The 15597-nt window shown below is 46.0% G+C and overlaps 1 protein-coding gene across 1 annotated transcript in view; it reads right to left on the bottom strand.

Moving 5' to 3' along the window:
* The window catches only part of clip2 (CAP-GLY domain containing linker protein 2), a 173088-nt gene that overhangs the window by 81720 nt on the left and 75771 nt on the right, over positions 1–15597 (bottom strand). Inside the window, exon 3 of the mRNA XM_070856805.1 lies at positions 4669–5216. Within this exon, the coding sequence (XP_070712906.1) occupies positions 4669–5216 (548 nt within the window). The remainder of the gene's footprint in view (positions 1–4668; positions 5217–15597) is intronic.

Genomic DNA, 15597 nt, shown 5'->3' with positions numbered 1-15597 from the left:
ATCCAGGACAAAGCAGCCCGCTTGATTGGCACCCCATCCAACACCTTAAACATTCACTCCCTCCACCACCCGCGTACCGTGGCTGCAGTGTGTACCATCTACAAGATGCACTGCAGCAATTTGCCAAGGCTTCTTCGGAAATACCTCCCAAACCCGTGACCTTTACCACCTAGAAGGACAAGGCCAGCAGGCGCATGGGAATACCATCACCTGCAAGTTCTCCTCCAAGTTATGCACCATCCTGACTTGGAAATATATCGCCGTCCCTTTATTGTCGCTGGGTTAAAATCCTGAAACTCCTTCCCTAACAGCGGGAGTACCTTCACCACATGGACTGCAGCGGTTCAAGGCGGCGGCTCACCACTACCTTCTCAAGGACAATTAGGGATGGGTACCTGCCCACATCCCAGGTACAAATAAAAAAACAATGGGGGAAGAGGAGGACACAGCACCACATGCGGGCAATCCAGTGCAACATGGCATTGTGTGGTACCAATGTTTTTCAGAAAGGTTAAGTTTGGCAATAAACTGCAGGAATAGAACTCCAGTTCAAAGTAGAAGGTAAATTTACTAATATCAGACTGTTCTCCACTCAAAGAGTGATCATCCCATGCACCAGACTTATTCCCGGGATGGCGGGACTGACCTATCAAGAAAGACTGGATCAACTGGGCTTGTATTCACTGGAGTTCAGAAGAATGAGAGGGGACCTCATAGAAACGTTTAAAATTCTGATGGGTTTAGACAGGTTAGATGTAGGAAGAATGTTCCCAATGTTGGGGAAGTCCAGAACCAGGGGTCACAGTCTAAGGATAAGGGGTAAGCCATTTAGGACCGAGATGAGGTGAACCTGTGGAATTCTCTACCACAGAAAGTTGTTGAGGCCAATTCACTAAATATATTCAAAAAGGAGTTAGATGTAGTCCTTACTACTAGGGGGATCAGGGGGTATGGCGAGAAGGCAGGAATGGGGTACTGAAGTTGCATGTTCAGCCATGAACTCATTGAATGGCGGTGCAGGCTAGAAGGGCCGAATGGCCTACTCCTGCACCTATTTTCTATGTTTCTATGTAATAAATTTCCATAATACAATAATGGAGATGAAAACCCTGGAAACATTTTAGAGACAATTGGATACTACAATGGAAGGGAAGGAAATTGAGGATCTTTCCAGAAGATTGAAAAAAGAAATGGGCCGAATGGCCTTCCTCATCGATAATTATTTCTGGACCTTGGATGTCCCAAAAGCACTTTACAGCCAATGAAGTTCAATTGAAGTGCAATGTTGTAATGCAAGAAACGGGATAGCAAATTTGCACACAACAAGGTCCCACAAACAGCAATGAGATAATGACCAGATAATCTGTTTTTAGTGGTGTTGGTTGAGGAATAAATATTGTTCAGGACACAGTCAAAAACTTCCCTGCTCTTCATCGATTAGTGCCATGGGATTCACCAGAGAGGTCAGACTGGGCCTCGGTTTAATGTCTCATCCGAAAAACGGCATCTCTGACAGTGCAACACTCCGAGTACTGGCGCTGAAGTGTCAGCCTAGATTTTGAGCTCTTGTCTCTGGAGTGGTACTTGAGCCCACAACCTTCTGACTCGGGAGGCAGAAGTACTACCCACTGAGCCGCAGATGGTGCAAGACAGCAGAGCCCAGACACACTGTGCTGCAGTGTGATAAAGTCACTCCCTGCACGAATGTATCAGCTGTGCTTCTGTGGGACACAGCGAGTGGGCTTCCACAGAGAACTGCAGGAATGAAAATTGAAGGGAAGAGGTACTTTTGTACTGCTCTCAGTCACTTCCCTGCTGTTGGTTTCAAAGCTCAATTGGCGGAGGGCTGGGAATGGGTTGTCCACCTCAGCACATGGTCAGGAATGATGTTTGGTGGGAAGAGACCAAAGAAAAGGGAAAAGGCGGGAATCCGTGAAAAAGAAACAAGATCTATACTCGAAGGATAAGAATACAAGCAAAGTATTGTGTGACCATTAGTTAATGTGGGACATCATGAAGACAGGTACCTAGATAAAAAATCCCAGAACATGATATAAGTCACAGTCAGTCAGTGACCTGGGCACCATTGAAATGAAGCTTGTAACCCAAGAAAGCATGGAGTGAAGAGAGGCCGGTCAGCCCACCCTCCATAGACTATCCACCCTCTACCACTCACTATCTCCTCAGGGAAAGTTGCGCAAAATTACTTCCAACCCTAACGGAGAGAAACTCGAGAATATCTATTGATCTTGCTATGATTTAACACCAGTGTCAGTAGCAGCAGCATGTCACCGTGACTTTTCAAAAAGGAGTTAGATGAAGTCCTTACTACTCGGGGGATCAAGGGGTATGGTGAGAAAGCAGGAAGGGGGTACTGAAGTTTCATGTTCAGCCATGAACTCATTGAATGGCGGTGCATGCTAGAAGGGCTGAATGGCCTGCTCCTGCACCTATTTTCTATGTTTCTATGTTTCTATGTGACAGCACACATAATTGATGTAATGATGTTCAACACAATTCATGTTATCCCTCTGCTGAAACAGTGTTTTCTAAACTACTTACTTCAGCAGAGTAACAGTCAATCAGACAGCGTGTAACGCCAACCTTTGGGAGATTCATATCTCATCCATGGTCCCAAGTTAACTGTTTATCTGAAGCCCCAGACATTAGCATTGTCTCTCTCACCACTAAGAATCCATGTTGCAAACAAGTCTACTTTGCAAAATATTTAGGAAGGGGGAAAATAAGTTTTTGACAAGCTCCTAAAAAATGGGCCTCATTTTTTTTCCTTCATATGAATGGGACTGTTTCAGGGTTATCAGGTGAATCGAGTATGGTGCCCATTGTGGAGATAATGTGTCAGCTTCCTCTCAATGTGGATTAACTACTCTTGGCCATCCCCGAGTCTGCAGTCACCCAACCCCAGCGAGACCTTTTCTCATTCGTTTACAGAAAGACAGCATAATTACCACTGCTCCCCAAGGTTCTCGTCACCGGGTGTCCGTTCCCAGCAGGAGTGGAGGCCCAGTTTAAAAAGAGTTTAGTGCTGGCCATTCCACCTCCAGGCAAAACCCTCTGCTGCCAATGTTATTCTACCCCTGCCTCTCTTTCCAGAAACAACCTGCCTGAAATTTCCAAGCTTTTTTGCTTGTTGAAGGACTTGTGCAAATTGCAGCAAACGGCAACTAAGTTGACCTCGCATGACAATGCCTAGTTAGCACATTTAAATCAATATTTTTCTGCTGCTTTTGGCATGGGCTGGGAGCACCAAGGCAGTGAGGGGTGGAGTTAGTCAGTAAATGTAAACATTGATCAGAGTTCAAGTGCCGTTTGTTGAAGGACATGTGCAAATTGCAGCAAACAAAAAAGCGTGGAAATTTCAGGCAGGTTGTTTCTGGAAAGCGAGGCAGGGGTAGGATAACATTGGCAGCAGAGGGTTTCGCCTGGAGGTGGAATGGGCAGCACTAAACTCTTTTTAAACTGGGCCTCCACTCCCACTGGGAACGGACACCCGGTGACTAGAGCATTGCTCAGGTCGCAAGGGAGGCCACAGAACACATTGGGCACAGAAGAAGCCTCAGGCATTCATGCCTGATAATATCCAGCAAATTACCAATAGAGCCACATGATGTTGTCACGTAGCACCGATGAGCAGAGCGTACCTTAATACTGTGTCAGGGTGCTATGTGGCATAGGACTTTGATTTACATTTTACAATTAGGATCCCACCTGAAACAGGCAAGCGCCTAGGCCCCAGAGGCGTTCAGCTAGAACACTAAGACTCCCCTTGGTGGACTACTGTGGTAATGCAACTACTGATGTAAATAATAAAATGGTCATGTGGCAAAGTCACATGAGGAGGAGCCATCTTGTGGTGTGTATAGTTAGTGGCGTCATAAAAAACATATCACAAATACCACTGGAACAAATATCTCTACGTGGCAGTCACTACCAAAACAAAACATCCAATCAACTAAACATGCATGGAAGTAAAATATAGCTCTCTCATTTGCATTGTTTGTGTGACTAACAATGTACTGTGGTATCCATCAGTCACTGAAGCAAATTAGTGGACAGCACACAATCTTGCCCCAAGGTCATCCTGGGCTTGGAGACAGGACAAGCAGTCGGAGCAACCCTCCCCAGTGATGCTGTGCATCCGGGACATATGGATGGCGATTTGGGCTCAGGAGCAGACCCAGCAGGTCGATCTCAGAAAAGTTCACCCTTCTGCGCACCAGGTGATCAAAAATAAAGACTATTAGCTAAAAATGAAGGAAACGATGGACAAGTTTGGGAAAAGAGGTCAGCCTGCACAGTGCTGGGGCTACCGGTTTTCTCCATACCGATACACACAAATTTCAGATCAAGTATTGGTGAATAATCACAAGCTAAATGTTATTGCAGCAGAGGGCATGAAACATAAAAAAGGAGACAATAGCAGATCCTGCCTTGAGAAAGTAGTGCAACGCAACAGGTGGAAATCCTTCTGGTAACATGAGAGACTGGGGAGTAATGATTGGTCATCAAACTACAATGTTGTGCCATAAATCCCCATGTTAAACCCAGTCTGGCTGGAGTTGACCCTGTTGGCCAAAGCGGTTAGCAATTGACTGCTTGAGTCGATCAAATCATGTGCTCTTTAGGACCAGGAATAAAAGAACTTACCAGAACTCGATCCCCACATCGCAAGTCTTTATCCCCTTTCTTTACAGATCCGCTGTCAGACAGGTTTGATCCCGAGTCATTCCCAGTCTTCATGGAACTGTTCAAAATGCTTTCCCTCAAAGGAATTGTGCAGTTGATGCGTTGAGTTGAGAGTGGTGGGGTGGCAGTGCCATGATGCGAGGCTGGGACGGGAAATGTGATGGACTCTCCGGAATGGGCATCACTGCCAGCACCATCGTTCGAAGGGTGGAGTGCCAGCTTCGAGGGTCTGGTGAAAATGCCTTGTAAAGCCTCACATTCAAAGTACCGCACGCCCCCGACCGATCCATCGTTCTTGCCCACAGGTTCATCGAGAACAACTCCTGCCCACTTGCCTGGAGCAAACTGTGTTTCCCCAAGGAATTGTATGATGCCAGGCTTCACGCCGTTCACCCAGATACGCTCCCCAATGGAAAAATCCCCAATGCAGTCGTCTCCCACCTCGACGCTCTTTGATGCCAACTTGTCACTAGATGTGGGGACCGAAGTTTGCTTGTGCAAGGGGGAACCTAAAAACCAGCAGGAAAAATAAGAGAGCTGATCAGTTTTCAATAGACCTTGCAGGCCACGTCACCATTTCATATTGATATAGGTGCAGGTCAATAACAATCACATGATAAATGAGTAAATAACAATAACTATTGCTGATGTATTTATCAGTACAAATATTGCACAAGGAGATTACAACATGCACAAAGCAACAGACAGTAAACATAGCAGTCTACCAATGTGCTGTACCACAGACCAATAATGGACTTCATTCCCATAATATTGCACAATGGAAGTTTTAACCTCAGTAACAATGGGCGAGCACTGAGGTGAGGTAAGATGCCAAGGATAGGAGGAGAAATGAGCCACTGAGGAGTGGGGAGGGGGAGGGGGAGAGTTGGAGATGGTGCTAGAGAAGGGACATTAACTATGATGGGGTACTGGGGATAGGAGCCCAAGGGGTGGGGAAGAGAGGCATTGGGGAGTAGCACTTTTTCCAGTGAGGAGGGAAAATAGAATAGTGAATCAATGCAGACCATTCTCACCCAAGATTTGCAGTGGTCAGGGAATAGATTGCCAGCAAGATAAATACCTCCTTGAAAACAATCCTGCAAAATGTCTGGACTGCAGTGACCCTAGTCTACAAGACAAAAGATGCTAGAAGTAGTGGTAAATATACAGAAGATAATACAGAATAAAACAGTGACATATAATACATCGAAGGGAAACAAAAAATAAATAGTGATTGGGAAGGCAAAGAGGGCATGAAAAAGTCAACATAAAAAGGAAACAGCAAGAGGCCAAATAAACAGAAGTAGTCAGAGAGTGGGTGGACCATTCAGATGAAGGAATGCCAGAGATGCTTATTATGTATCTTGCCTCAATGTTTAAAGAGGAAAATGGAAGTCGAGTTCCTAAGAAGTATGTGGAGGAACCACAACTGGAGATAACTATTTGAAGAAAGAAAGGACTTGCCTTTCACAATCACAGGGTGTCCCAAAGCACTTATACAACAGCTATTTATATAGCACCTTTAATACTGAAAAATCCCATGGCGCTTCACAGGAGTATTGAGATTTTTTTGTAAAATACAGCCAATTAAGTACTTTTTGAAGTATTGTGCCTGTTGTAATGTAGAAAACATGGCAACCAATTTGCACACAGCATGGTCCCACTAACAGCAATGAGATAATGACCAGATAATCGGTTTTAGCGATGTTGGTTGAGAGATAAATATTGACCAGGACACCAGGGAGATCGCCCCTGCCCGTCGTCAAAATAGTGCCATATCATCTTTTACATCCACTTGATAGAGCAGACTTGGTTTAACATCTCATCTGAAAGGCAGCACTCCCTCAGTACTGTACTAGAGGGTTAGCCTAGATTTTGTGCTCACGTCTCTGGAGTGGGACGTGATCAAACTACCTTCCGAATCCAAGGCGAGAGTGCTACAGCTGAGCCAGGATTGACTAGATTGATTCGGAAGGAAATTTAAATGTGATTAAAATGTGAAAGAAGTCACCAAGCCCAAATGGTGTATATTCCAGAATACAGGAGGATGTTAACAGTAAGGGGGAAGGGCATTAACTATAATTTTCCAAAGATCTTTAGAAATGGGAATTGTGATAAAGGATTACTTAGTGGCAAATGTTACAGCCCTATTCAAGAAAGCAGTAAGCTTGGCAATTAGTCATACCTCTGAGTAAACATCTCTGGCCAGAGTTCCTGAGCCGGGTGATTAAAATTGCACTCATTTACTGAATTTAACTTTTTGCTCCAGTTTCTGCTCAAATTCATTTGCATAAAAGCAAGTGATGTTGAAATGTATCATTGGCTAGACTACAGCTGGAGTTTTGCAAGCAGATTATAGGAAGGATATTAAGAGTCATGGAAGAGATACAGGGAAGAACCCCTAGAATGCTACCAGGATTGAAAGGTTATAGTTATGAAGAAAGGCCCAAACATAGGGATTTATTTCACTGGAACAGAAGTTAAAGGCGAATATTTGGAGGCTTGAGATTGAGAGGTTTGAGAGTGTAAATCATGAAAGATTGTTTCTGGTTGGTGTATTACTAACACAAGAGCATAAACTCAGGATTAGAAGATTTTTTTCCCCATATCCGGTATTAAAACATGGATTGCTTTATCACAGTGGATATTGAGACAGATTATAACATTAAAAAGGGAATTAGAAAAGCATTTGAAAATGCTACAGTGAAATGGCATTAGAATAGCTAGGTCGGAGAACAACTAGTGCCAGCACATAGGCGACGGTCCAAGTGGCTTCCTCCTGTTCTGCGATTTCTGTGATGCTACAATACTGAAATAGAAAAGGCACACTCTCAATATACAAAAGGGCCTCCAACAAAAAGCACCTTGCAAGCAACAGGTAAACTCAGTTACATTACGTTGATTTCAGAACACTATTCTGGTGTCAAATATTTCCAGGTTGGTGTGTGCACTAACCTAGTTAATGGGTAATCAGCCCTTTCTTTCCCAAGTCACTTTGATTACCACAATAACGTGGAACAAAGAGTGGCAATTATATTCTGAAAATCATGAGTTTAACAAGTGGATTAACTAAACCAGGTTAAATCCTCAATGTCCTAATATGCAGTGGCGCTCATTTACCTGAAGTACAAGTGGCAGTTCTGCATTTGTCCGAAATTCTCTCAATGGAAACGGTTTGCTACAGAGAGTTGGAGGCCAGTTATTAAAGCGTTTTAAGAAGTTTCTAAGAGTTGTTAAAAATCTAAGATGTAAATCAATAATAGATTATAAAAGTTTCCCCAATTTAAAAAGTTTCTAGAAGTTGTTAAAAGTCAAAGATGTAAGATAATAATAATTTAAAAGTATTTCGGCAGTCCTCTACCTTTCACCAGTAAAGACTGATGACAGGAAGGTAACATACTGCTGTTTTCCACCAGACCACATAAAAGGCCAAAGGAAAGTATGTTCTCCACGTGGATTGCAGATGAAGCGTGGGGCGGGGCGGGGCGGGGCGAGGGGGGGAAATCCTGCTCCCAAGCTGTGAGGGATGGCTGTATCTAACCACAGCTATGGGCCACAGAAGTGACTCTTTGCCCTGGACAGAATTTGAATCCAGGTTTCCAGAGCTAATGGTTAATGACCGAGATATCTGCTTTCAAGCTTAGAGGACTATTTATATATCACTAGACAGCAATTTTTAAAAACAATTACAGAAGTGAATTTTGCAGCACGGCAGTCCTTGGCAAAATTCACTTCATCTGAAGTAACCGGGTTAAATGCAAAGTGTAAATACTCACTCACAGTTTTTAGACAGGCTTCTCAACAGTCACTTGCAGAGCAGACTGGGCAAAGTCCAGCTCATTTTAAACATTGAAAGATATTTTCCTCGCTTCACAAAGAACAAGTGACTGGAGAACTGGAATCTGGAGGGCAGGATCCCGACATCCCCGTCATATTTTAATTGTGTCGCCTGACAATGTATAACGAACCTGCATTAAGTGCGTATGTGCAAGAGGTAGAATGGGAAGTGTATCTCTGCTGATGATTTGACTTTATTGGCCCATTCACTATTACACTTTCTGATAGCAGTGACGCTGCAAAATCAGTTACTAAAAAAGTACAGTTTTCACGATGGAGCTCGATTAGCAATATCAATAAGTCCATGGGAAATTCCTGCTCCCTGCCGGAGTTATTTTGCCGGAAGTGTGGGGAAACTCCACTTTACCCGTGTAAACAGGGTTTCCACCGCACAGCTGGTGGGGGAACACCAGTGGAGTGGGAGCAATTACCAGGAATTTCCCGGCCCTCGAGTTCCAAGCAAAAAAAAGCTCTACTAAAAAACAGAATGGCCTGGAAATTGCGGTCGGAGGCTTGCCGTTTGTGTACGCCTCCAAACCGAAAGGAAACTCCATACTTACCTTGCGTCTCCCGAGCTTCAGACTGTTCCGGTCCTGAGCCTGCGGGCGTTCGCCTGCGTAAAGGCCCACGGATCCCAGGGGAGTAGGCGGTTCACAAGCGTCCCTGGGATCATGTGGGCCAGGCTAACCAGTGACAAAGGGGGATTCCTATTATGCTGATAGGGATTCCATTTATGTACAGAATGCCCATAAATATCAAATAAAATTTTGCACAAATATAAATAAATGATCACAGGTTCAAAATTAATTAAAATACCCTTGAATTAAGCATTTAAAATAAAATAAATTTGAACAGGACAAAATTTGCCTAAACTAATTTTCAAAGTAAATGTTTAAAATCATTTAAAAAAATGTAATTGCCATTTATTTTAACCCTTATGTTGGTAAAAGGTGGTGTTATGTCTGCTTTTACCAGGCGCAAGGGTTTTGTGTGCATTTGCTAGGCAGTAGCTGGGCACAGGGGAAGTGGAGCTGAGTCAATGATCAGATCAGCCATGATCTTATTAAATGGCAGAGCAGGCTCGAGAGGCCGTATGGCCTACTCCTGCTCCTATTTCTTATGTTCTTATAAATAGCCCAGCTCTGCAACAGTGAAAGTGAATTTACAGCGGATGCAGTGGATCTGTCAAGGAGAAACTTCAAGTTCTGGGTTTTCGTGCATGTGCGTCACATGTGGAAACCCGGAACTTGTGGGGCCAGTCACAGCACTTAGGCCGGTGTACGCTGTGTGTCCGCCATCATATGCCATGTAAAACTCCGGCCAAATAAGTACGGTGCACATCGTTCACTGGATTTGTCCAAACAGTGAAATGATACTGGGAAACTGAAAGGTTTTAGGCCAACAGTTAATGCAGATGATCAAAAAGCCTCTCCCTCCACATATTCCAATGTGTTAGTTTGATAAAACAGCAGTAGTTTGATAACCCACCTCACACCTCAAGAATATTTAAAACTGCCTTGATCTACCTCAAGATTTCCATCTTGTATTCAAAGTTAATTACATTGGTGTCCAATGATGTCAGGTTCCTTCATAGTCACTGGGCCAGAACCCTGGAACTCCCTCCCGAACAGCACTGTGGGAGCACCTTCAGCACACAGACTGTCGCGGTTCAAGGCGACTCACCACCACATTCTCAAGGGCAATAAATGCTGGCCTTGCTAGTGACACCCACATCCCAGGAACAAATTTTAAAAAGTGATTTTATTACCTCAGTCAGTTTTCATACAACATTATCATACCTACTGGATGTAGGACTTGGAACAGTCAGATTGTAATATAACTGACTGTAATTTCAATATGAACATTCAACACATTTGTTCTAAATTCCTCTCTGCTATTTTAATGAAAGCTAACTATTGTGTTCCTAACACAGATGAGACTGAACACAGGGAGGTTAAAGTAACAGTGACCTCAGTCTTTATTAAGACACTCCAGAGTGAGGAAAGGCCTATATACAGAACTCCCAAGGGATGCTGGGATCCCTTGGGACTTCAGGGGATGCACTGGTGGCGGAACATGGGAGTGCATGCGTTTACAGATACACAACATCATTCGCCCCCCAAAATCAAAGTGAAAACTATTTACAAGGTGAGGCGGTTGGGAGCCTTTCTTTCCCTGGTGGACCGCCTCGGTACAAATGTCTGTTCTGGTGTGTTAGCTGTGCCTGCGCTGGGCTGGCGTGTTGTTGGCTCTGCAGAGCTGCTGGATGAGACTGGTCTTACTGGGCTGTTGGTCGTGATGGGTTCGATTTCCTGGTCCGGGGTGGTGTCGTTCATCCTTTGGGTGTGTGTTGTGGGCTCAAAAAAGGTGGTGTCTGCTGTGGGTTGTTCAGGGCAGTCTGTGAACCGCAGCCTCGTTTGGTCCAGGTGCTTGCTGCAAATTTGTCCATTGTCTAGTTTGACTACAAACACCCTACTCCCTTCTTTAGCTATCACTTTGCCCGCGATCCACTTGGGACCATGTCCATAGTTTAGCACATAAACGGTCATTCAGATCAATTTCCCTTGACACAGTGGCGCGACCATTGTGTACATTTTGTTGCTGCCGCCTGCTCTCTACTTGATCATGCAGGGTGGAGTGAATCAGCGAGAATCTGGTTTTAAGTGTCCTTTTCATGAGTAGCTCAGCCGGGGGCACCCGTGAGCGAGTGGGGTCTCGTGCGGTAGCTGAGCAGTACTCGGGACAGACAGGTTTGGAGTGAGCCTTCTGTGACTCGCTTAAGGCTCTGTTTGATTGTTTGTACTGCCCGCTCTGCCTGTCCATTGTAGGCTGGTTTAAACGGGGCCGAGGTGACATGTTTGATCCCATTGCGGGTCATGAGTTCTTTAAATTCGACACTGGTGAAACATGGACCGTTGTCACTGACCAGTATGTCAGGCAGGCCATGGGTGGCAAACATGGCCCTCAGGCTTTCAATGGTGGTGGAGGCAGTGCTTCCCGACATTATTTCACATTCAATCCATTTTGAAAAAGCATCCACCACCACCAGGAACATTTTACCGAGAAACGAGCCCGCATAGGCGACATGGATTCCTGACCATGGTCTGGAGGGCCAGGACCACAAACTTAGTGGTGCCTCTCTGGGCGCATTGCTCAACTGAGCACATACGCTGCATTGCCGTACACAGGACTCTATGTCAGAGTCGATACTGGGCCACCACATGTGGGATCTGGCTATCACTTTCATCATTACTATACTCGGGTGTGTGCTGTGGAGATCCGAGATGAACGTCTTCCTGCCCTTTTTGGGTAGCACTACGCGGTTACCCCACAACAGGCAGTCTGCCTGAATGGACAGCTCGTCCTTTTGCCGCTGGAATGGCTTGATTAGCTCTTGCATTTCAATGGGGCTGCTGGCCCAGCTCCCATGCAGTACACAGTTTTTTTTACTAGGGACAGAAGAGGATGTTAGCTGGTCCAAGTCCTAATCTGCTGGGCCGTGACAGGTGATTTATCATTTTCAAACGCTTCCATGACCATCAATAAGTCTGCGGGCTGCGCCACCATCAACAAGTTTGCAGGCTGCGCCATTTCCACCCCCGTGGTGGGCAATGGTAGCCGACTGAGAGCATCTGCACAGTTCTCAGTGCCTGGCCTGTGGCGGATGGTATAGTTATACACTGATAGCGCAAGTGCCCACCTTTGTATGCGGGCTGAGGCATTAGTATTTATCCCCTTGTTTTCAGCGAACAGGGATATGAGGGGCTTGTGATCGGTTTCCAGCTCAAATTTGGGGCCAAACTGTTACTGATGCATTTTCTTTACCCTGAACACACACGCCAATGCCTCTTTCTCAATCATGCAGTAGGCCCTCTCGGCCTTAGGCAAGCTCCTGAAGGCATAGGCGACAGGTTGCAACTTCTCCACAACGTTAGCTTGTTGTAATACACACCTGACTCCATAGGACGACGCATCACATGCTAGCACACGTCTTTTACACGGGCTATACAATACAAGCAGCTTGTTGGAACATAAAATGTTTCTGGCTTTCTCAAAAACAATTACTTGTTTTTTTTCCCCATACCCAGTTCTCACCTTTACGCAATAACACATGTAGGGGCTCTAAGAAGGTGCTTAACGCCGGTAGGAAGTTACCAAAATAGTTGAGGAGCCCCAGGAACAACCGCAGCTCCGTGGCGGTGTGTTGCCTGGGCGCGTTCCTGATAGCCTCTGTCTTGGTGTCTGTGGGCCGAATGCCATCTGCCGTGATCTTTCTCCCCAAAAACTCCACTTCTGTTGCCATGAAGAAGCATTTTGACCTCTTCAGCCACAGCCCTACGCGATCCAGTCACTGGAAAACCTCCTCCAGGTTTTGTAGGTGCTCGACGGTGTCCCGACCTGTGACCAATATGTCGTCCTGAAAAACCACCGTGCGTGGTACCGACTTGAGTAGGCTCTCCATGTTTCTCTGGAAGATCGCTGCAGCTGACCGAATTCCAAACGGGCATCAGTTATAGATGAACAGTCCCTTGTGCGTGTTGATGCAGATGAGGCCCTTCGAAGACTCCTCCAGTTCCTGCGTCATGTAGGCCGAAGTCAGGTCGAGCTTGGTGAACGTCTTGCCTCCTGCCAGCGTCGCAAATAGATTGTCTGCCTTAGGTAGCAGGTATGGGTCCTGTAGCAAGAAACAATTAATTGTTACTTTATAATCACCGCAAATCCTGACCGTGCCATCACTTTTGAGTACTGGAACAATCAGGCTGGCCCACTCGCTGAATGCCACTGGGGAGATGATGCCCTCGCATTGCAGCCTGTCCAGCTCGATTTCCACTCTCTCCCTCATCATGTGAGGTACCGCTCGCGCCTTGTGGTGAATGGGTTGTGCCTCTGGGACCAAGTGGATCCACACCTTCGCCCCGGAAAAGTTTCAAAGCCTGGCTCAAAAAGGGAAGGAAATTTCTTAAGAACCAGGGTACATGAGGCCTCATCGACATGTGATAGCGCTCGGATGTCATCCCAGTTCCAGCGGATTTTGCCCAGCCAGCACCTTCCAAGCAGTGTGGGGCCATCGCCTGGGACAATCCAGAGTGGCAGTTCATGCACCATGCACTTGTAGGTGACCTTGACCATGGCGCTGCCCAGGACAGTGATAAGCTCTTTGGTGTACGTTCTCAGTTTCGTGTGGATGGGGCTCAGGGCTGGTCTGAGTGCCTTGTTGCACCAGTGTCTCAAACATGTTTTTACTCATGATAGATTGGCTAGCACCAGTGTCCAGTTCCATGGCTACGGGCAAGCCATTCAATTTTACATTTAGTATTATAGGTGAACATTTCGTCGAAAATGTGTGCACCCCGTGTACTTCAGCATCTGCCTCCTCTCTGAGGCTCGAAATTGCTTTGATCCACCATGGACCGATCTTCCTCTGCCACGTGGTGGTTAGCAGGTTCTGCAGAGCTTGCAGCTCGTTGGAGGTGCCCCATTGTTCCACAGCTCTTGCAAACATACCCTTTGAAGCGGCATGAATAGGCTGAATGGAAGCCTCCACAACGCCAACAAGGTGTGAATTGCCTTGCATTCTTCCTTTGTTGCAGACTGAGTCATCTGGATTACCTGAGGCCGGCTGACAGTTGCAGAGTCGTGGTTTCTGCCCTGTACATTTCTGCTCGTAAACACAGTTCCAGTTAATTTATGAACATTGCTAGCACTTGTGTGCTGAGAGATTTGTTTGATGTTATCACTGGTGGACATGAACTCCTGTGCTATCGAAATGGCCTTACTGAGGGTCGGTGTCTCTACAGTCAAAAGTTTTCGTAGGATGGTCTCGCGGCCAATGCCCAGTACAAAAAAGTCTCTGAGCATTTGCTTCAGGTAGCCATCAAACTCACATTGTCCTACAAGTCGCCTTAGCTCGGCGACGTAGCTTGCCACTTCCTGACCTTCAGATCGCTGGCACGTGTAGAACCGATACCTCGCCATCAGCACACTCTCCCTCGGGTTAAGATGCTCCCGAACCAGTGTACACAGCTCCTGATACGACTTCTGTGGGTTTCACCGGAGCCTGAAGATTCTGCATGAGGCTGTAGGTCGGTGCCCCGCAGACCGTGAGGAGGATCGCTCTCCTTTTTGCAGCGCTTCCTTCTCCGTCCAGCTCGTTGGCTACAAAATACTGGTCTAGCTGTTCAACATAGGCTTCCCAGTCCTCACCCTCCAAGAACTTTGCCAGGATGCCCACAGTTTGCTGCATCTTTGCGTTGGATTCGTATTCTCGTCGCCAGTTATTGTGTTCCTAACACAGATGAGACTGCACACAGGGAGGTTAAAGTAACAATGACCTCAGTCTTTATTAAGACACTCCAGAGTGAGGAATAGGCCTTAGGGGCCGGCTTATATACAGTGCTCCCAAGGGATGCTGGGATCCCTTGGGACTTCAGGGGATGCACTCCCTGGTGGCGGAACATGGGAGTACATGCTTTACAGATACACAACACTAACCAAATCCTACCCATTTCTTAAATTGGTGTGCGCACTTTGGGCTAGATTTGCCGATGGTTTTGCGGCTGGGTTTTCACCACGATTTGACCCTCCGCGACGAAAACCCGGTCGATGGGATCTTCGGGGTACTTTGTGCGATGGCGCTTCCACGTACCACCACGATCGAATTTTGGCTCTCGGGACCCATACGCTGCGCCCAGAATACCTGCAGCCCTGCCAGCAGCGGTAAGTATAAAAACCTGCACTAAAGGTAAGTTAAAGTTTTTATTTTTTTTTAAATTCGTTTTCAGCGATTTAGTAGATAAGGGTTTTGAGAATGTTTTGTGCATGTTATTTTTTCCCCCTCCCAAGTCCCCTCTCAGCGCTATCAGCCCCAGACTAAAGTTGTCGAAATTCGCAGTTTGCACCGCGAATGCTCGTGCAACGATGATTTTTACTGAAGAATTAAAGGCCGAAAAGCGGCCCTAAAAACGGTAGTGCAGCGAAAACAATAATTTTGTCGTAAAACAACAGTTTTCGCTGAAAACCAAAAATCTAGCCCTCTTAAGTGTTCATATGAAC

Source organism: Pristiophorus japonicus, chromosome 16, assembly GCF_044704955.1.
Source record: "Pristiophorus japonicus isolate sPriJap1 chromosome 16, sPriJap1.hap1, whole genome shotgun sequence".
NCBI classification, from domain to species: Eukaryota; Metazoa; Chordata; class Chondrichthyes; family Pristiophoridae; genus Pristiophorus; species Pristiophorus japonicus.
This window is presented reverse-complemented; position numbering and strand designations above follow the sequence as displayed.